Raw genomic sequence first — 22,671 nt, forward strand, 5'->3', positions numbered from 1 at the left:
ATTGTAAACAGTAAAATCAATTCCAGTTCTGAACATAAAATCCAGTGAGTTCTTTGTTCCTGCTTCTCATTCAGGATTTTGTCAAAACGGAACGTTTTTGCTGGCTGTGATCCGCAGGTCTGCCTGTGGATTCAGGTAATTCCTAGATTTTGTCTTGACTGACAAAAGACAACTAAATCCAGATTCACACAAGTATCTTGGCAGCACCCCCTGAAATTCCATCTCTCACCCACTGGAGGTGCAGGAGGAACACCTGTCGTAGAGGAATAAGCATGGACTGCACCCAAGACATTTCAGAATTGTAACTCTTTTTGCAGAAAGCTCCCTCACAGCTATTTATAAGATAAAATTATAGTGTATAAAACTGGAAAACAGCACAGCTAACACACCACTTGTAATGCAATATTTTATATTACAAAATAATGTAAAATATAAATATCAGTATTATGCCAGTTTTTTTAGCCTGTTTAAAAAAGCAGCCATCCCTTTCCTTCTTTCACATGCTTCCTTGGCTAAAGTATCCTGCAAGGATGGAGCCACTAGACTGTACAATCCAGGCAGCCAGCCCTCTTGCGTGCGTATTCCAGTGCAGCATTGCCCTTAGCTCTGCAATGGCATTACCTTGCTATCTCAACATAGCCATCTCACATCAAATACCCCTTAAACATCACACTGCAATTTAAGAACTGACTAACAAGGATGATCTTTATTATTGAACCATGGCTGGAGATATTACTTGCACAAAATTCTTCTTACGAAGACCTATTATTTCTGCAACTCTTACAAGGTAGCCATGCAATAGTAAATAAACTGTACTTAAAAGCCTGGTGTTGACTTCAGAGCAAAGGGCTCTATCAAATGGGAGACAAGCATCATGAAAACGTGATTAAAACATTTTAATAGCATGATTAGGAGAAAGATATCACACCCCTCCGCGCTTCTCCCATTCGTGTCCTGTGCATAAACTGTAATGGATGCGTCATTGGATAATAATGAAAATTCCTATTACCCAAAGAAGTGTCCATTACACATGGGACACGAATGGGAAAAGCATGCGGGGTGTGATAATCTTCCCCCCGATTATGCTATTACCATGTTTTAATCACATTTTCATGATGCTTGCCTCCTCCATGTGATAGTGTCCATAGACACTAGGAGGACAATGCTTAGCTGCTTGTTGCACTTAAGAGAGGGGAAATACTTAGTCGCAGGGTTTTTTTGTTTTTTGTTTAGATGTAGCCACTTTAGGCAGATGCTTAGGGCTTACTCAAAAAATGATGATTTTAGGGACCACCCACACTACACAAACTGAACTTTGGTACATGGACCAGGACACCCCATTTACAATTAAAGATAATGTTTACCTGGAAAAATTTAACTGTTATGAAGATTATTCTCAAAGTAGAGAGCAGTAAACCAGCACACAGGAAGAAAAGCCATGTGGAGAATAACTTAAGTTATGGCAGCCTCTCTATCCTGGTACTTTCCAGCTTTGAATTGCAACTTCAATCAGCCAGCATAGTCAAACTGAAGAATCATAGAAGATACAGTTCAAAACATCTCAAGGGAAGTGAGCTTGGGTTTCTTCATATCACTTTATTATACAGTCGGCCTTCCATATCCACAGATTCTTTATCAAGAAATTCAACCATCCATAGTTTGAAAATATTCCACACATGTATAGATTCCAAAAAGCAAAGCTTGATTTTGCTATTTTACTTAAGGGACACCATTTCACTATGCCATTATAGTTAATGGGACTTGATCATCCATGGATTTTGGTATCCACAGAGGGTTCTAGAACCAAACACCAGCAGATACCAAGGGATCACTGTACTTGGATGAACCAGGAGAGGGCAAGCCACATTTCCAGCAGTAGCCAGAAGTATTTACCTGTGCAGAACTAAAGTTGAATTAGCTAGTGTACCACTTCCTACATTTGATGCAACTGCAAAACTTCTTAACCCTGTGCTACAGGATGAATATAGCTGGTTCTGAATTTAACGTGTATTTGGCATCCATACCTCTTTGTATTCACTGATCCAGTAGAGTCTACTGGTTATGTAATCCAGAGTCAATCCCACAGGCTCTTCTGTCATTAGGATTGCAAGTATGTGCCTGTCAGAACCATCCATCCCTGCAGCTTCGATCACTGTTCTTCCTTTTTCACCACGATTCACCCAATACATGTATCTGGGAGAGACGGGAGTTTATCAAACAAGGGAAATTGGAAGTATAATCCAATGGCAATCTGAACGCAATCATGGGGTTTAACGTTACTGCGCGATAGACCGCCACACACAAATTTGGCAAGGGGAAGTCAGTCTGAGAGCAATCATGGGGTTTCATGTTACTGCGTGATAGACTACCACATGCAAATTCGGGCAATGGCATGCTATTTTTGGGCAATGAGAAGCCAGTTCGAATGCAATTCGCATTCACGTAAATTTGCTGAACTAGTTCTGGCCCCACTTTCTTTTCATTTGAAATTAAGAGAAATTCCTCATGTGTGTTAAAGTCCACAGTAAGTCAGAGCACAAACAAATTGCTTTAAGAATTGCAGGAGCTGTGTTTCGAATACTCCTGACCTTGGTGACCAACATTTTTTGTCTCATTAGAAGCTAAGCTTTATAGTCATTTGTTTTGCTATCCGTCCCTGCCCTACGTTTTCAGGTTAAAGATCTGAACAGTTTTTGAAACTCTAGGCAGATCAGTGCTGCCACTGAGCATCTGCTCAGATTGCCTTTTGCACCACCAATCTACAGTATGTACAGAAAAGTTGCCCTTCCATAAACTTTTGTTTTATCATAAAAGTTGTAACACTTGGTTTCTATGTACACCAGACGATGCCTGAATATTTTGTGGAGACAACAAGAGGGAAGAGGAGAGAACAATCCCATTTACTCCCAGCACCTTATGAATAATTAGCTTATACAAATGGAAAAGTATGAGTTATCATTGCACATTTATATTTACTTTTTCTCCTATAACTGTTCAGATGTTCAGTTACTTAGTTTAAACCAACATGCGAGGCGGTGAGCATGCTAGCATCTCCCCACATGCATCAAATAACATTTTAGAGGAATATGGGGTCTAATGCAGTTGTCCTCTTTGTGTGCCAATTTGAAAAGGGTAACAGAACTCGTAAATAGCATTTGCATCAACAAAAAGCATTCAATACATCTTTGCTACCCACACATCCAAATGCATTTTCAAGCATTTAATTACAGTTAAAAGCTCTACCAGCTTTTTCAGAACCCCTCTTCTCCTTGTTTAGCCTTCCATTTTTTCGTATCCCTTGAAATCTATTTTTTTTAAAAAATCCACTTTGTAGAACTGCTAATGTGGTTGACTTGGCAGCTCTATTAAAAGCTACGTCCAGTGCAAAACAGAAGAAACTGCAGCATTGCATTGCTTTGACAACCTTAATGGGTAGGCCTTCTGAAAGAAGACAGCCTTTCAGATAGCCACAACCTCAAAAGTTAGGATTCTTCCCTCTGCTACCAGATCACATATTCAGTTCAGAGACTCAAAGTCAGGCCATTCTAGACAGAATCTCTCACAACCCAGTTATCACATTCAACATGGCAGAGTGTGGTGTGTCCCCAGGCAGCACACTTTGGATGCCATAAAAAGCATCGCAGATCAGCATTCATCTTGGTTATTATTTTATTTTTGCTTCCACAAAAGGGAAGAGGAGTGGTTCCAGGATTATTATCTTTTTTGCCTGATGTACTAGAACAAGTTGGCTTGTCTTTAGGAGTATGTACCTTTCCACAAGTGGGGATGGAGATGGGTGTGTGTACAACTTGCTACTTTGCCTCAGAAGGAAATTCCTATTGTCATGCCTATTCTGATAATCTTACCTTTTTTCTGGAAATACATTTAGCTGTTCAGGCGCCAAATCCTTCTCCAGGATCTTCACATATCCTCTGCCATCACTCAAACCAACAGAGATGGAATGAGGATTGCTGCTGGTCCAATACAGCTGTCCTGTGGTCCAGTCTACAGATATGCTGTTGACATCTCTTACATCTACAAATAGGATTACAGAAGTTCAGATATTTCATGCCACATTTTCATGGTTTAAGGAAACAATCTCTGACTACTCAGTAGGTACTAATATGCCCAGGCTACCCCACTCTCCATGGAACGGACTATCAAAGAACTGTTAAGGAAAAAGCAACATGGGACATACAGTGATTGAAATAAAACATGTATGTGAGAGTCAGAGTGACTCAGCAGAAGCAAGTAGCAACCACACAGGTGTAGAAGGTAATACAATTAACAAGTCCTGAGTGCCAAGGACAAGAAATGTAAAGTGAATAATTGGAAACACCTGAGAATTGTTAAGTGGTCAAGGCTGAGATGATGAAATCATCAATTCTGGATAGAAACAAGAGAGCCAATGAGAATGGATGTACACGCCCACTGGGTGGAAACTGACAAGAGTGGGTGGTATGATCCAAGGACTATATTAATGACTATGAATCCCAGTGTGTTGTGTGGGTAGTAGCAGTGGGTAGTAGTTGGATAGTATTGGAGTAGTATTGTTGTGTTGGATAGTTTGGAGCTGTATATAGTAGAATAAAGTAGATCTTTTATATAAGACTACTGAGTTGTCTGGTGTCTTGGGTGAAGATACAAGAACCAGCTGGATCCTGAAGAAGTGGGAAGACTTCTGTGGAAGCAAGAGTGAGAAGGCTTGGAGAGTTTGTCAGGGTCTTCAGCCTATTCTCTGTAACTCTGCTGCTTTTGAGCAAAGCTTTATCCACTGGCCAAAACTGGTCAGTGTCGGTGCGCAACAAGGTGGTGAGTTCGAGCCAGAGGTGAAGAGCTACAACTCCCATCATCCCTGACAAGAACAGCTACCTATATAAGAAAGTAATACAGCTCTCCTTGGGAGCATGAGAAGCACAGATCCCCATACTATTTCTGGACTGTATTTTATTTGCCATATCACTCTGAGTCTTTGAACTTTATCGCACCCATTTTTGTCTCCATTATGGGTACGGAAAGAGGACTCCCGTTTTTGGCCGGTCGCACACACACATGAGCATCCTCTTTCCATACCCATAATAGAGACAAAAACGGGTGTGATAAAGTTCCTAGTTAACCCATGAAATGTGGAACATATTCCTTTCACATCTAGCTCTAATGCTGGAGTTTAGAAATAACAGGTTTTGTCCAAAGAGGAACAATCCAGAATTATGGCCTCACTGTTATTCACTGTTTATTCTCCCTGTTATTCACCAAGTCCATTATTTTACCACAGGGGTTCCCAACCAGGAGTGCAAGAGTGGCTCATGCCCTTGAATGACAAGTCCTGAGTCATCAATACTCAATCTTTTTGAGTATTCCTTTAAAATGCTGAAGAGATGGCATGAGTTGGGTGAGGATTAGGAGGAGGAGAAAGGAGAGGCCCCAGCTTTTAAAATTTATTTTTAAAAAACCATTAAAAATAGTCTTTAAAAACATCACATTTTACCAAATTTTCACTTTAACTATATGAAAGTACATAATGTTTCATGTACATTTAGACTGTATATTCTCCTATATTTTAAAGATATTATTTTGGTTTTTCTAATTTTTTATGTCAAAACTATTACCATTACATTCAGTAATATACAGAAATGATGATTAATGAGTAACATTAGTACAAAAAACATTACTAAGGGGGGGGGGGTACAGACCGCCCAAAAAGGGCTTTGTTTTGCTGCATGAGGAAGCTGCAGCGGACAAAACGCATGGCTCCCTCGCACAGCAAAAAGAACCTGCAAAAGTGGGTTCTTTCTGCGGTGCCATAATGGCGCACTCGTGACATCATTATGGGGGCGTGACGCTAAGCACCTGTCGCGTCAAAATGGCGACGCTCGTGTACAGGGCGCCGCCATTTTGACACCTTCGTCATGTGCTAGGGGTGAGGCGTGTATGGGTGGTGCACCCTCGGCCAACTCCTAGCACATGACAAGGGTGCCCTATAGGCCCGTCTGGACAGGGCCAAGGATTCTGTATGGTGTAGGATGGCAGGAAGTCAGTGGGGATGGGGTTACACCAGGAATTACTGCACCAGGTGACACCATCCCTAGTGATGCACTGTCTAGAGGTGTGGGGCATTGAAAAGGTTGGAAACCACTACTCTACCACAATAAGCCAAACAGGAGTTTAGAGCCCAGCCCACAAAGTCTCGCTCTTTGGTTAAAGACATCTTTAACACCACTAAATGCTCTCTAGCTCTTTTACTCTTTGGGAAAACACATGTAGACAATCTTCTCTATTCTGGCTTCAGGGATTGTGTTAGGTTAAGTAATGTTTAACTCTTAAGTGTTAAACAGAGCCAGTCGAGTTTACTAAGCATATATTTAGACACCAAACAGTGACATATGCTTTATTTAAACAGAGCCAGTCAAGTTTACTAAGCATATATTTAGACACCAAACAGTGACATGTGCTTCTTTTTCTTTAAGGAACCCAAGGCAGTGTCTATGGATCTCTTAACTTTAGTCCCACAACCACCGTGAGAAGTAGGTTAGACCAACTGGTGGGATTGAGTGCATAATTAGCCCAAGGATACTTGGTTAGCTTTACGACTAGAACAGGGGTCCCTAGTTGTGAAACTTAAGCTTCATCTCCTTGGTTTTTCTCAAAATAATATAATACATCACCTCTCAGTGCAGCCTAACCAGTTCTTCTGTAGCCTTGGAAAAAAGGGAGAGTGCTGATAAATCACATCTTAGCTTAGTATACCTAAAAACACACTAAAGGCTTACCTGGATAGAGGACTCTTTCACTTTTTCCAGATGTATAGATATGCAGCCTCTTCCCTTCATCAACCCAATAATAAGTTTTCCTTAACAAGTCATAGGCAACAGAACCAGCTGTTGTCTCAGTAGAGACTAAAGTCTCTAACTGGAAAGTTTTGATATCCAGGAGAGCAAGTTCATGATCGACAGCTAGCAGTACCTTTGGAGCACCACCTGGAAGACATTTTTTTTTTGTTAGCCCTGGTGCCAAGCCATCCCCCTTTCAGTGCTGAGGAGCATCATTTTGGTGTGGCCAAAAAAAAAGCCTAGGAGATACATGTGGACACTAACTGTACATTACAGCACTGAATGGGGACGGCTTGGCGCCGGGGGACGACATGGGGCCATTTTGAGGATGATTTGCTGTGCAAAAAAATCTGTTTTTTCCCCCAGTTGTGCATGGCCCCAAGCATCCCCTTCCTGTTCCCATAATAGGGAAAATAATGTGTGTGATAAGCTTCTTATACTGCGCATCCCTACCCCAATTATGGCTAATTTTTAAGATGACAATACAACCACACTTTGCTCACAGCAGCCGTTATGGCTCTTTTCAAATCTGAAGCTTTCACAACCCTATATTTTAGGACTTGGGAACCCATGGCCCTTATGATTTTTTAAAAATCCCAAATCCTATCAGCTCTTGAATGCCTGGCCTATGCTGAATAATCCATCAATATTTAGAGCATGTATTTGTCATGTGTTTACCAAATTTACAGTCACAAAACAGATTGAAAGGGTGTTTCCTAGCCTAAACAAAAATGCAAGAGAGCTACTGACTAAAGTCTTGGATAAAAACTGTTTTGTCAGTTCCAAAATCTATCTGCCCTCAATCATGAAAGGTACTCTTTCCGAAGGATATACTCTGGGACATTTCAGATTACACCTGAGCCTCCTTGTACAAGAACATTCACTTCTACAGAACTGTTCCTGAGTATTTATGAAAAGCTAGTGTGTCTTGTCTTTCTTCCAAAAGCCTTGATCCATGGCTTACCTGCAGCCTCACAAACCGTTTCACTGGACAGCTGATATCCTTGGACACAATCACAGGTAAAAGAACCAACTGTGTTCTTGCACAACTGGCTGCAGGGACTGAAGGGCAGAGCACACTCATCAATGTCTGTAAATCAATAAGCAGAGCAAGAGCCTTTAATGCCATCTTGGAAGAAAGGTGAGATATAAATTCAATAATTAAAAATATATACAGTGGCAGGAGTTGTACTGCCGGGTTTGAGAGGCTGTTCTGCATTGCCCCTCCCCATGCAGGACCCTAAAAAGTTGCCTTATTCAGTCCAGGGCCATTCAGCCCCCCACAAAATATGGGGGCCATAACTTATCTGCAAAACGTCCAGTAACTTCCTCCCAAAGCCTTGGGAGAATGCCTGTCTACTGATCATTTTGCTGCATTTTTTAGTCTTTCGCATACATCTTTTTCACTTGTTTGAGACTGATTGAAAAAGAACCCTGGTGGTGCTAAACAGATGATGGTTGTAAAGTGCACTCATACAAAGTGTTTCACATACACATGCACCCCAAATCTGGGATGTCTGCAGGTACCCTTGGAAGACCTGCCCCCACCCCCACCCCCTAAAAAAAAAGCCTAGGAGATCCATGTGGACACTAACTGTACATTGCCTGGTTTGTGCTACATAGAGATGCTCCTTTAGACTAGGGGCATCAGTAGACTTAAGGCCCGGTTACAGGACCCCTCCTGGATACCAAAACCTATAGATGCTCAAGTCCCATTAAACACAATGGTGTTGCAAAATGGTGTCCCTTACATGAAATAGCAAAACCAAACTTTGCTTTTTGGAATTTTACTATGTTTTCCTGTATTTTCATGCCATGGATGGTTGAATCTATGGGAAAAGAATCCATGGATATGGAGGGCCAATTGTACTAGAGGGAGAGAAGAACTGCTGGACCTGATCCCCTCCCCCCCCCCTCACCAGTCCGTTCTCCTTTTGTGTCATGACGTTTTAGATTGTAAGCCTGAGGGCAGGGAACCCTCTATTATCCCCTCTGTTGTAAGCCACCCAGATTCCCAGTGACTGGGCAGCATATAAATAAATCCTATTATTATTATTATTATTATTATTATTATTATTATTATTACCACCTTCTCAGATTATACCATCTAAAGGCCTTAATTTATCAGAAAATAGACACCTTGGTAGGTCAAGAAAAGAGGTTTATATTTCCTGAGGGAACCTTGCCTCTGCATACCCATTTAAGAGAGTTGGAAAGGTCAGTCCAAAGGGGGAATAGTCAAGATAAGATTCAAGAGTCTGGACATCATCGCACATGCCTTATCTTGTTGTTTTCCCAATGGGCTAAACATGTGTTTAAATGTCAAAGACGGGTCTCACCACATTCTCCAGTGACTGGGCATATGCAGCCCATATGCAACCCTGGCTTATTTTACGGCTTTTTGTCCCTGGGAAAGTCTGTGGACGAAAAGATGCAGGATAAGCCTGGGTTGTATACAGGCTGTGTATGCTCAGCCAGTGGAGAATGTGGTAAGAACTGTCTTGGACACATAAACTAGTGTCAATCGCATCGGGAAACCAATAGGATAATAAATAAATAAATAAATAAATAAATAAATAAATAATAAAAAAATTTATTTATGTTTTCCTGCCTCTCTCATTGGATCGAAGTGGGGATACAGACTAGATCAAATCCAACATATATATAGAAATCTTTAAACAAGTTACTAACATTAAAATCTCAGCATATCAATAACAATTATCAGTTAAATTACCAGTTAACAATACAATCGGGGAATAGAGCAGCATCTCTTTCTGGGAACATGTCAGTCAGTATTTTATATCATATCGTGGTAAGCTTGGCGGAAAAGCTCTGTTTTAATCGCTTTCTTGAATGCCTGTAGTGAGGTCGCCAGGCGGATGTCCTCAGGAAGGCTATTCCACAAACTCGGAGCCCTTATAGAAAAGGCTCTTTGCGGAGGCATATTTGGGATTCCTTGTTTCCAATAAATTTTTACCCAATAATCTAAGGGTGTGGGGCGGATTACAAAGGGAGAGGTCGTCCCTTAAGTAACTCGGGCCCATGCCATGTAGGGCTTTATAGGTAATAACCAACACCTTGTATTGTGCCCAGAAGCTAATAGGGAGCCAGTGAAGATCTTTCAATATAGGTATTATATGGTCAAACCTTGAAGAGCCGGTGACCAGTCTGGCTGCCATGTTTTGTACTAATGGAAGCTTCTGAACTTGGTACAAGGGTAGCCCCATGTAGAGCGCATTACAGAAGTCTAGATGATAGGTTAGCAGAGCATGTACCACTGTTTCAAGATCCCTTTGGTCTAGGCAGGGTCACAGTCGGCGTATCAACCGAAGTTGATAGCGAGCACTCCTGGCCATCTCATCTACTTGAGATGACAACTGTAGGGACGAGTCCAGGAGTACTCCTAGACTACGAACTTCGTCCATCAGGGGAAGTGTGACCCCGTCAAGGATGGGTGGACAAATATCCTTCCCTAGACCTTGGGGACCTATCACTAGTACTTCCGTTTTCTCTGGATTCACTCTGAGTTTGTTTTCCCTCATCCAGCCCATTATCGACTTCAAGCAGGCGTTCAGAGGAGAGATGCCTTCCCTTATCACTGCATCAGTTGGAGACATAGAGAACCATATTTGGGTGTCATCAGCGTACTGATAACACCTTGCCCCATGTGTGATAATGTCCTCTGTAACCATCTGACAGAACTGAACCTATTGCTCTTTTTCCTTGATCCTAGGTAGCAATGTTGCCCGCTACATCCGTTACAAAGCTGGCATATGTCCTGTCAACACTATTATACCCCATACTATTATACCTCATTACTTTTGAGTCCCCAGAACCCTATACTCACTTCCTGACACTTTAAAATATTAGGGCTTCACTCTGCTTTACTTCTAAAGCCAGGAACTATATACAGAGTGAAAAGCTGTAAGACTACTGCAGCAGTAGCTAACAATTAGGAATTCTCTACAATTCCATGGGGATATCATCAGGGCTCCTAGGGGGAATGTCTACTTGCCCATTAAGCTATGAAATACAGTTTTCATGCTATTCTTGGCAAATATTCCATTTCCTAATTTTGTCATGGCACCCCAAAACGTTCTGTGGTGTGTCCACTTTGACTTAAAGCCTACAGTTTTATGAGACTCCTCTTTAGTCCTAAATAAAACATGCCTATTTTATTTTACCTGTACAGTTTTGACCATTAGCGTGCAGACTCCAGCCTGGATCACATGAACACCTCACACCCCAGGAAGTCTCCGTACATTTGTCCATGCATCCTCCATTGTTCAGAGAGCAGTTTTTGCCTAGAAGTTCAGAGCAAGAGTTAACTGCTTAGAACGGTGTCAGTTCTATTGCGTAGAATACTAGTTATTACAAGCTTTAGAGAGGAGAAGTTTCCTTACCGCAAGTGCTGGGCTCATCTGTACCATCTACACAGTCTGCCACTCCATTGCACACTAGGGACTCCAGGATGCATTTCCCCTTATCACAGTTGATCATTCCTCCAGGGCAGGATGCTGTGTTCAGAAGTCCAATTTAGTTAGAATTTTTGACACTGCTAAAATGTGCTTTGTTTTATTTATTTCCAAACAGAAGAACACAACAGATAAAAGAAAAGTACAGTGGGCCCTTGGTATCCACTGGTGTTTGGTTCTAGGATACCCATGGATACCACAATCCATGCATGTTCAAATCCCATTAACTATAGTGGATAGTAAAATGGTGTCCCTTATATAAAATGGCAAAATCAATTTTTGATTTTTGTAATTTATATATTTTATGAATATTTTCAAGCCTTAGAATAGATGTTCCAAGCCATGAATTAAAAAAAATCCATAGATACAGAGAGACAACTGTAATCTGAGACCAAGACAATAAATCCTGCCAAAGACCAGTGGTGTGTTCAGTCTGAGACTCATTTGCTTCTATGCTGGACAGAGTTCATTATGCTGGCCAAGTGCAACTGCAGCCAGAGGAACCCATTTGATACTCAGGCACTAGAGATGCTTCATGTGAGATTCATTCAAGATGCTGATCAAGTGTTTTAACAGTTTCAACCCTGGATATGTGTCTAGTATGGTCTTCTGAGGTAAATAGAGCTGAGATACCAACTTCTGCTGAGAAGGCAGCATTGTTATCAGCTTTCCTAGGCATTCAGTTAAGCTGGCCTCCAGTCAACATTCTTTGTTAGTAAGTTACAGGTCAATTAATAGTTGTGTCTGTGTAAGACCTCTGTAGGAAAGAATTATCCTTCATTTCCAGCTGTCCATTCACAGTAGGCACTGTTAATAATAATAATAATAATAATAATAATAATAATATGTTAGGCCTAGTCTGAATTGAACCTGCTATATTCTTAAGTGTTAAGACAGTGTTCCCTTGGTATCCACTGTGGTTTGGTTCCAGGACCCCCCACCCATGGATACCAAAATCTGTGGACATTCAAGTCCCGTTATATACAGTGGCATAGCAAAATGGTGCCTCTTATATAAAATGGCAAAATCAAGGTTGGCTTTTTGGAATTTATGTATTTTTTAATAATTTCAAGCCATGGATGCTTAAATCTGTGCATAAAGAATCTGTGGATATGGAAGGCCAACTGTATATACTGATGGCAAACTCAAGGTAATCAATGAAATGCCTGTACAGAATTTCTCATGTAAGTTTTTAAATCCCTCAGCAGTGTGGAATTCCACATGTTCGGGGTCAAGAAATTGCTTCCAAGGTGATGCCTATTCAGGTTTTTGAAAAACTGAATCTTAATGAACTGGGCACTTTTAAGTTTGTCATCAAGAGTAACAACAACAATATAAAAACAACTAAATACTTATATCTGACCTATCATGGGATTAACCCAGCTCATCTACTAAATGTTGTGATCCCACAGCCTCTTAATTCCCACTACTCCAAGGAGCCTATGCAGGTTTAAGATATAGAATGTTAAAATGAATACTCAACAGGCACATGTTCTAACCACACCACATTGCTTACCACAAACTTCTTCATCTGAGTTGTCCCCACAGTTGTCAATGCCATTGCACTTCCAGTCTTCCATAACACATACTTTGTTCTTACATTGCCACTGGCCAGCCAGGCAACTATTTGGAGGACAGTTTGCTTCATCTGAGCCATCTTCACAGTCCTTATGCTGATCACAGATTTCCCACGGATCAATGCATTGATCACTTCCTTGGCATTTGACCTTTTTCTCTGCACAAACTGCAATGATATTAGAAGAGGTTATTTCTTCAGCATTCGTTCATGTGATCTGTGGTTTAAACTCTGTCATTCTCACCACCAGCCACTAGAAAGACTTTTGTGAGCATTTTAGGGAATTTTTCATCTCTTATTTTTTCAGTTTTGGGGAACAATCTGAGAACTACATGTGGCACATAGACAGTACTTTCCCCATCTTAGTTATAATCATGAAGCAAATATGGGCAACAGCAACAATAAAGCAGCCTCCAGACATCCCTGTGTTGTTCAGTGAATGCCCCCAGCACTCTAAAAGATGTGAACCCATACCCACACTTCAGCATTTTGACTTCATAATTAAGAAAGGTTATTCTTCCTAAAATAGCTTTCACTCTGGCTAGTCAGGTATATGTGGAACAAGGACAACAAACTGGGTTCAGAAACAGCATGGATGAGGAGAAGAAATGGCTCAAAAACACAATGAACATCCAGGATTCAGAACAAGGATGTACTCATTCAGAAAATGTCTTCCAGCTCTGATATTCAAGCTGTTGATTCACATGATCTCCAGCATGTGCCAGTTGGTTCTGGGATTGATGCATCTTTAAACTAATCTGCTTGTGAGTGCAAGTGTTGGCTTGAAAAACAAAAACTTCTGTATCCTCAGTGTTGAGACGAGCATCACAAATGAAGCCAGAACAACATATCCAACTCCATTATACTATTTAAGAGCTTGTACCATGCCTTCCTCTAACAGTGTGCCCTGAAATGTTGAAGAATGCCAGCATTAATCCCACTTCCTTTTAATAATAATAATAATAATAATAATAATAAAACTTTATTTATATACTGCTTTTCCAGCAAGATCAAAGTGGTTTACAGGTACAGTCAATATATATGTATCATATTACCACACAGTATAAGTATAATTACAGGTACAATTCAATAATTCCAATAAAAATATTAAAAACATGGTATAAACAATCATTTTAGTCTCAGACCAAATAGTAGAGCCGTTATTAATTTTAGTTTAGATGACCTGGCAGGTAGTTCTACAGTTGCCACATGCCGAGTAAGCAGTGTCAAGGCAGACAGCTTAGTTCTAGATATGTTTGTTCTGAAATAAATCCCTGTGTTCAGTAAACTTTACTCTGCAGTGCTCATAGGGACTGCAGACCTGGTATCAGAAGAAACTGGCACACAGGGCAAGGACTATCCAACCAATCTGAAGGGAAATATCCCATGTTCTATTGGTTTCCTATGCATCTCATTTTGGGAGGCAAGCAGGATATAAATCCAATAAATAAATGTGTGAGCAGAAATTAGGGTATCTGCTGAACAACTAATCCATTGAAATTCCTATGCAGGGTGCTTCCATGGATTCAAGAACTGTACTGCTGGAACACAAAAAGTCAGAGGACTTTTTCTTCAGCCGCCCCTAGACTGTGGAATAACCTGCCAGAAGAGATTCAATATTCTGAATTTAAAACAGCATTGAAGAACAGTTTCTTCCAGCAGACTTATCCAGATGATTTTTAAATTGTGAATTTTAAATGTGGATCTTTTAAATATGTGTATATGTTATTTGTCATTTTAAACTGATGTGTATTTTAACTGATGCCTTTTAATTGATGTTGTTTCTCTGTTCCTTGTCATTGTTCCCTGCCTTGATCCATTGGAAGAGGTGAGCAAGAAATTATTATTATTATAAGTGTTGGGCAAGTGGCATCTGTGTCACATATAGAAATGGATTTCTTTAGCTACCTGGCAATTTTGTTTAAATGTTTTGTCTACATACCACAATTCTTTTCATCGGAGCCATCCATGCAGTCACTGATTCCATCACAAAGCCAGGAGACAGCAATACACTTTCCATCATTGCACTGCCAGGCAGTGGGATCACCATGACATTCCTCATCTGAAGAGAAGAATTAAAGTCAGACAAGTATGTTTCACCAAACCATTTCCCTTTGAGTCTTAAATTTTTGTTTGACTCATCCTGTTTCGGATTGGTGTTACACTCCCCCTGAAGATGCATCTTCACAGTCTGAGTATCCTCCTGGACTCTTTCTTGAATCTAGAGACCCAGATTTCTGCAGTGACCATGGAGTACATTTGCACAATTAAAGCTTGTGCACCAACTGCAACTGTCCCATCAGATGACTATTCTGGCCAGTGGCACATGGTCTGGTTGTATCCCATTTAGGCTATTGGCAAGTCACACACTCTCAGCCTCAGAGAAAGGCAAACCCACTCTGATCAAATCTTGTCAAGTAAACCCCATAGTGGCTTCATCTTAGGTTCACCGTAAGTTGGAAATGACTTGAAGGCACATGACACACACAAAATGCTATACAGGAAGCTGCCTTGAAGATTGTTTTCAGAAATTTCCGCTGGTATACAGAGCTGGTATAAGGAGACTATACAATGCCCCCCCTACAGCAGCTTTGGTGGCTGTCAGTCTGTTTCCAGGCACAATTCTAAGTACTGGTTATGACCAATAAAGCTCTAAACGGCTTAGGTCTAGGCTAACAATCTCCCTGTATGATCCTACCCAGGTCCTGAGATCCTCAGGAGAGGTCCTTCTCTCAGCCCTACCATGGTTGGTGGGAAGGTGAAAAGGTGTCCTCCTTTTCCAAGATATGTCCTATATTTCAGGCTTCTGTCCAGGAGGAATTCCAAAATGCCCTCCATTTTGAGCATGAGCAAGAAGCATGAATTCAGATTTATATGAGTGTTTTTTGCTTTGATTTGGTATCCTGGTATCCTACATTTTTGTTGAATGTTCTACATTTCATGGTGCCTTGTCCTCCTTTGCAAGTATACTATTTGGTCACCCTGGTTGGTGGGGACATAAGAGAGGGTCTTTTCAGTGGCTGCCCCTAAGCTCTGAGTCTGAATTGCCTTCCTAGGGAGGCAAGAATCACCCCTTCCTTGCTATCATTCCTTCACCAGGCAAAGACCATTTTATTCCAGCAGGATTTTAAAACATACAATTTTTAAAGGATGGCATTTTTTTAAAAAGATGGTGCTGTAAAAACTAGAGAGCTTTTGCCTGGGAGGCCACCGCTACAAGAAAAACAGAAGCCAGCAATATGGAGGAAAAGCCACAGCTTTATTAAGCAACCAGCTAGCAAAGTAGGGTTGGCCCAAAGCATGAGGTCTGGATCTGGACCATCATACAACCCACTGTTGTATGATGAACCGTAATACCTGGTAACAGCCAGGCTTCGGGATGGCCTAGGAGCTAAGGGAACGCCATATATCCGTCCATGCAACCATCCGATCGCATGTATTTAATCAAGCCCCTAGTCACCAGGATACGCTGTCATGCTGTGCCCCCCGCAATGGCCACAACGCATGCCCTCAGCGCTCCCGTGTCCCAAAGAGACTCCCGAACCAGTGCTACGCAGCCCTGGAAACCACACCCACCAGATCCACGACCTATGCTGCCGCCACAAAAGGCCATTCCACAGGAACGCCTTCCGCCAACCCTAACATTGTGTCCAGTTCTGGGCGCCACAATTCAGAAAGGACATTGAGAAACTGGAGCATGTCCAAAGGAGGGTGACAAAAATGGTGAAGGGTCTGGAAACCATGCCCTATGAGGAACAACTTAGGGAGCTGGGGATGTTTAGCCTGGAGAAAAGAAGGTTAAGAGGTGATATGATAGCCCTGTTTAAATATTTGAAGGGATGTCATATTGAGGAGGGAACAAGCTTGTTTTCTTCTGCTCCAGAGAACAGGACCCGGAACAATGGATGCAAGCTACAGGAAAAGAGACTCCACCTCAACATTAGGAGGAACTTCCTGACAGTAAGGGCTGTTCGACAGTGGAACGCACTTCCTCGGAAGGTGATAGAGTCTCCTTCCTTGGAGGTCTTTAAACAGAGGCTGGATGGCCATCTGTCAGGGATGCTTTGATTTGGATTTCCTGCATGGCAGGGGGTTGGACTGGATGGCCCTAGTGGTTTCTTCCAACTCTACGATTCTATGATTCTACCACCCCAAGCACAAAAGTCCAGCACCAGAGTCCAAGGGCAGGCAGCACAGCCAGTGAATTCCCTCAACCTGTACCAGCCCATCAAGGCTGAATCTGCGATATTCCAGATAGCGACTAAGCAGTTGTCGGACCATTTTGAATGTCCTCCACATGTTCAGGAGGAAAGCCCAAATGCCAAATAGCCATCAGTAGCACAGATACATCTGGAATCACGGCAATAGGTATCTATCACAGCAGAAAATCCAAGATCTGACAATTGGCAGGCAAAACCGATCCAGGCCAAACAGCAATAACATGCAATCCCTAAGGGGAGGGCACGTGGGTGGAAAGCAGATAAAGCAAATGGAAAGTGAAGGCAGGACACCAGCAAATTAACTAAGGCCCCCAGATCTTTTGGCATCAGAGTTGGCCGATCCATTCCAAATACCAGCAGTTGATTGGGCAGAGCATCCAGATTGGAGGCCCTGCTGGGAAGCCTGCCCCAAAAGAGTCAAGCCTGTAGCTCTGGGCCCCACAACAAACTCCAACTCCCAGAATAAAAAAGCCTGAGCCAGGAAAGAGTCCAGCCCAAAGCTTTGGGCCCCCAGAAAACCCGACTCCCATAATTCCATAGCCAGCAAGGAAAAAGCCAAGCCATAAGCTCTGGGCTCCACCACAAACTCTAACTCCCATAATTCCATAGCCAACCATAAAGGAGTCATGCCTGAGCTGTGGGCCCCCAACAACTCTAAATCCCAGAAATCCCTAGCCAGCCATAAAGAGTCAAGCTTTGAGCTCTGGGCTCCACAACAAATTCAAACTCCAGAATTCCATAGCCAACAGTCAGGAAAGAGTCAAGCACGGAGTTCTGGGCCCCACAACAAACCCCAACTCCCAGAATTCCATAGCCAGCCAGGAACAGTCAAGCCCTGAGCTCAGGGCCCCCAACAAACTCCAACTCCCAGAATTCCATAGCCTGCAGCCAGGAAAGAGTCAATCCTTGCCCTCTGGGCCCACAACAAACTCCAGCTCCCAGAACTGCATGGCCTGCGCCAGGAAAAGAGTCCAGCTTGAGCTCTGGGCTCCACAACAAACTCCAACTCCCAGAATTCCATAGCCAACAGCCTGGAAAGAGTCAAGCCTGGCACTCTGGGCCCCACAACAAACTTCAACTCCCAGAATTCCATAGCCAACAACCAGGAAAGAGTCAAGCCCAGAGCTCTGGGCCCCACAACAAACTCAAACTCCCAGAATTCCATAGCCAGCCAGAAAGAGTCAAGCCAAGTGCTCTGGGCCCCCAACAAACTCCAACTCTCAAAACAGCATGACCTGAGCCAGGAAAAGAGTCCAGCCTGAGCTCTGGGCTCCTCAATAAACTTCAAATCCCAGAATTCCAAAGCCAGCCAGAAAGAGTCAAACATTGAGCGCTGGGCTCCACCACAAACTCCAACTCCCAGAATTCCATAGCCGGCTCCTTCATCCTTATCCTTTGCCCCGATGAAGGGGAGGCATGTTCCGCCCCCTCTGACCTAAATCCCTCCCCTGAACTTGACCTGAACATGATTGGGGACAAGTTCATATTTGCCGGACCCGTTTTTCCCCAAAAGATACAGCTTTTACCCTGCTTTCAAAAGACTTGTGCCAAGGGGCATTTGCCCTTGAATGGGTGTGAAAGCCTCGTTTTTGCTTGTGGAAGGATCGGGGCCAATATGAACTTCCTGTGGTTAATCTGGGTTCTGATCTGGGGTAAAAGGTAGTCTGAATGGCCCCTAAGTGAATATTAATAAACCTGATAGGAAATCCTTCTCAATGCCACAGGTGGCATAGGTGAGCACCTGAAATCCCTGGCATGCTGAGTGGATCTGACCTGTACCTCAGTTTGCCCCATGAGCATTTGGCATTGCATTGGTGCTAACTCACAACAAAGCAGCATAGATTGTTCTTACATTTGCTTCTTATATGTAATTGAATATTTTCACATCATTTGCTTGCATCTTTACGAGTGGCTTTAGTGAACTGGACCTGGGAAAAGAGCTATTTTGCCCCTGAGCAATAAGGTCTCATTACCTGTTCACTAGTTATTGAAACATATCTATTGTGGATGCTGATTGGTTAGAAAACACCCTCCCAACCTATCAGGGGGGCCACGGGTGGGACTTTCATCCCCAATGGGGGTCGCGGCCCAACAAAGGTTGGGAACCGCTGATCTAAAGCATTGTGCCTGCCTCAATCAACTCCTTAGCCTCTTGCTAATGAGATTTAGGCCTGTTACAGACTGCCAAAATAAAGCTGCTTCGGGTCTCTTTGGAGGTATGCTATTTAAATGATGCATGGGTCCTAAGAGTCCAGAGGTCGCGCCAAAGCCACACTCCATTCCTAAGCACTGGAGTGCAGCTTCGGTGCAGCTTCCAGATTCTTAGGATGCATGCATCATTTAAACAGCATACCTCCAAAGAGACCCGAAGCAGCTTTATTTTGGCAGTCTGTAACAGGCCTTAGCTACAGGGGAGTGGATGTGAAAATTTAAGAGAATATGGCAAGAATTTCAATATTCACTCACAAATGGATCAGATGATCCTGGGCTACTTTGCAGATAATAGACCACCCTATACTTCAAAAAATTCTGTGCAAGACACTTAGGTCCCTTCAGGTGACAAGCAGGACAGATTCAACATCAGTGGGACAATAAACCCACTATGGGTTTTGCTCTGAAACTGAAAGCAAGGTGACCCAAGCCCTGGGCAGCTTGCTATTAAGGACTGCAAGTTTTAAATCAAGTTAGGGGTACTGTATTGTTTTAACTGAACTATTTTTAGTAGCTCTTTATCTTTTTTAAATTGCATTTTATTCTTTTAACTTGAGGTCTGAATTGAGTGAATACTGTGAATAATTTAATTCTATTTCAGTATTCCTTTTTGGATATTTGTATTGTATTGTTCTTTTGAATTGCAAGTCACTTTGAGTCCCAATTTTGGGGGGAAACATAGGTTACAAATACTGTAAATATGATGACAATGATAATGGAAGGAACATAATTAAAGGAAATTTAAAGAACCTATTCCGAGATAGCTCCTGTTAAGCTCACAATATTATCCAGAGTAAATCCACTACTCCACCAACATCAAAGCTGCCCACTTTGCCTTTCAAAGCGGTGCAAACAAAGCATAATCTGGAAACTCCTAATGGAAATAGGGTTGCCATAATTCTCTACTATAAACCGGGACAAAATGTAGGACAAAATTTAGACCAAAATATAGGACAATTGTAGGATAAAATTTAGACCAAAATGTAGGACATTTCAGAAAATGGAGGACCTTACATGTCCTACATTTTGGGCTAAATTTTATCCTACAATTGTCCTATATTTTGGTCTAAATTTTGTCCTACATTTTGTTCCGGTTTATAGTAGAGAATTATGGCAACCCTAAGTGGAAAGAGACTTAGACAAGTGTGTACACATGGGACAAATAATCCGGGCATGTAGGCATTCAGGATGTGACAAAGAGGCTACCAGATTCACTTATTACCCGAAACAGGCTGCCATAAACAATAAAGGCTACTGCCAAATCTATCCCCAAATGTTTATTAGTGTTGTTGTGTGCCTTCAAGTCATTTCCATCTTCCAGCGACACCAAGGTGTTCCTTTTTGGATATTTATATTGTATTGTTCTTTTGAATTGTATCATGGGATTTTCTTGGCAAGTTTCTTCGGAGGGGTTTGCTATTGCCATCCTGTAAGGCTGAGAGAGTGTGACTTGACCAAGATCACCAAGTGGGTTTGCATGGCAGAGCCAGGATTCAATCCCTGGTCTGACTTGTCATAGTCCAATGCTCAAACCACTACTGGCCATAAGTCTCTATATCCCATCACTTGCTTATAAAAGTGTCTTTCAGAGCCGTCTAATATGGCCCTTATTTCTGAGAGACTTACCACATTGCTCATCTGAGCCGTCAGGACATTCCTGTTCTCCATTACAAAGCCACGTCAAAGGAATGCATTTATCTCCACAGGCAGCTTGGAGAGAGGTGTTACAGGAGGTGCCATAATCTGCAGAAACAGACAGGGATGGTCAGAAACAAACAGTTGTATGCAATCCAAACAGGGGATTATGAAGCCACTGATTATGACAAGATCAGGAGCAAAACACAAAGATCCATGACATGCCCAAGAACCAAAAATGAAAGGGAAGGTTTCAAGAAGATGAAAGTCTGCTAAACATCACCCACAAAACATCTATTACAACCTTCTGCAACCTGGATATTGTTCACGTTGGACTACAACTCCCATCATACCCCAGCTGGCAACATGTTTGACACCATATTTGGAGAACACCAAACTGAAGGAAGATGGGTTACCTAAACCCAGCATCTTCTTTCCTACAGTGACCATACAGACCCTTCTAGAAAGCTCACAAGCAAGTTACTACAGGTCCCTTTCCACCATGGCCAATTGGTACACCAGAAGTTCCCAATGCCAGTGTTGTTGTTGTTGTTGTTATGTGCCTTGAAGGTGAAGCTATCATGGAGTTTTCTTGGCAAGTTTCTTCAGCGAAGGACTGAAATCTCCACTCTCTAAAGCTGAGAGAGTGTGACTCTCCCATTGGGTTTCCATGACTGAACTGGGATTTGAACCCTGGTCTCCAGAGTCATAGCCCAGCCTTCAAACCACTACACCACTCTGACTCTGCCAATGCCAACAGAAGGGTCTATTTAGCCATCCTAGCAGAATTCAACCCTAGGTGCCTTGGTTCAAAAACAGCACATCCCACTAGTTTAAGTGAATATTTGTCACTGGAGTGTCACCTAACCAGTGTGGACCAGTTGTCCCAACTACTAGGAAGAAAAGGCACCACAAAAATGTAGGAGCTTCAAGAAAAATGGAGAACATGACCAATAAAAAACTCAAAAAAACACTCATAGAAATATAAGTTCATGCTTCTTCTCCATGCTCCAAATGGAGGACATTTTGGAATTCCTCCTGGACAGAAGCCAGAAATGGAAGACCCGTCCTGGAAAAGAAGAACATCTGGTCACTCTGCACGTAATCCTTTCTCCCCACCAAACCAGCCAGTGGCCAGAAGTATTTTTATGATACCCCAATCCAGACAGAGATCTCCACCCTCCAGCCTTAGGGCATCTTCCATCTCTCCCTGGCAAAAGCCCCACTGAAAGCTTACCTGGGACAGGTAACAAGCCACCCCAGGTGCCCCAGGCAACCAAAAGCAGGAGGATCCGGAGCCGAAAGTGCCTCATTCCAGGCACACTAAAAGGAGAGGAGAGCAGATCAGCAAGAGAGAAAAAGCTTATTAAGAAGACAAAGTCCCTGGACAGCTTATATCCCCCGCACAAGAACCCCATTGGATGAGACCAGCGCAGGTAAGAGCCAATCAGCTTGTTCACCCTGCTTTGATTGTCTCACCTGGCAACCATCCTGAGCACACTTACTTCCGTGAGAGAAGCTGCTGCAGTGCAGAGGGTGGTTTTGGAAGAAATGAGGGCAAGGGGTCAGATTAGGGCTGCATCCGCACTGCAGAAATAATACAGTTTGGCCCCACTTTGACTGCCTTGGCTCCATGCTATGGAATTCTAGGAATGATAATTTGTGGAGGCACAGCTACCATTCCCAGAACTCCATAGCATGGGGCTATGGCTGTCAAAGTGGAA

At 42.5% G+C, this 22,671-nt stretch overlaps 1 protein-coding gene across 1 annotated transcript in view; it reads right to left on the minus strand.

Moving 5' to 3' along the window:
* LOC149323357 (low-density lipoprotein receptor-related protein 2-like) overlaps window positions 1-22,437 on the minus strand; it is a 74,057-nt gene extending 51,620 nt beyond the window's left edge. Inside the window, exons 1-11 of the mRNA XM_089539975.1 lie at window positions 22,427-22,437; window positions 22,185-22,270; window positions 20,939-21,055; window positions 14,824-14,943; window positions 12,822-13,049; window positions 11,234-11,347; window positions 11,015-11,134; window positions 7,795-7,920; window positions 6,771-6,977; window positions 3,867-4,035; window positions 2,025-2,193 (exon numbers count right to left, since the gene is read on the minus strand). Of these exons, the coding sequence (XP_089396101.1) occupies window positions 2,025-2,193; window positions 3,867-4,035; window positions 6,771-6,977; window positions 7,795-7,920; window positions 11,015-11,134; window positions 11,234-11,347; window positions 12,822-13,049; window positions 14,824-14,943; window positions 20,939-21,055; window positions 22,185-22,270; window positions 22,427-22,437 (1,467 nt within the window). The remainder of the gene's footprint in view (window positions 1-2,024; window positions 2,194-3,866; window positions 4,036-6,770; window positions 6,978-7,794; window positions 7,921-11,014; window positions 11,135-11,233; window positions 11,348-12,821; window positions 13,050-14,823; window positions 14,944-20,938; window positions 21,056-22,184; window positions 22,271-22,426) is intronic.
* Window positions 22,438-22,671: the final 234 nt, after the last annotated feature.

This window comes from Sceloporus occidentalis, unplaced genomic scaffold, assembly GCF_023333645.1.
Source record: "Sceloporus occidentalis isolate IW3139 unplaced genomic scaffold, rSceOcc1.0.p SCAF_1, whole genome shotgun sequence".
Classification (NCBI taxonomy): domain Eukaryota; kingdom Metazoa; phylum Chordata; class Lepidosauria; order Squamata; family Phrynosomatidae; genus Sceloporus; species Sceloporus occidentalis.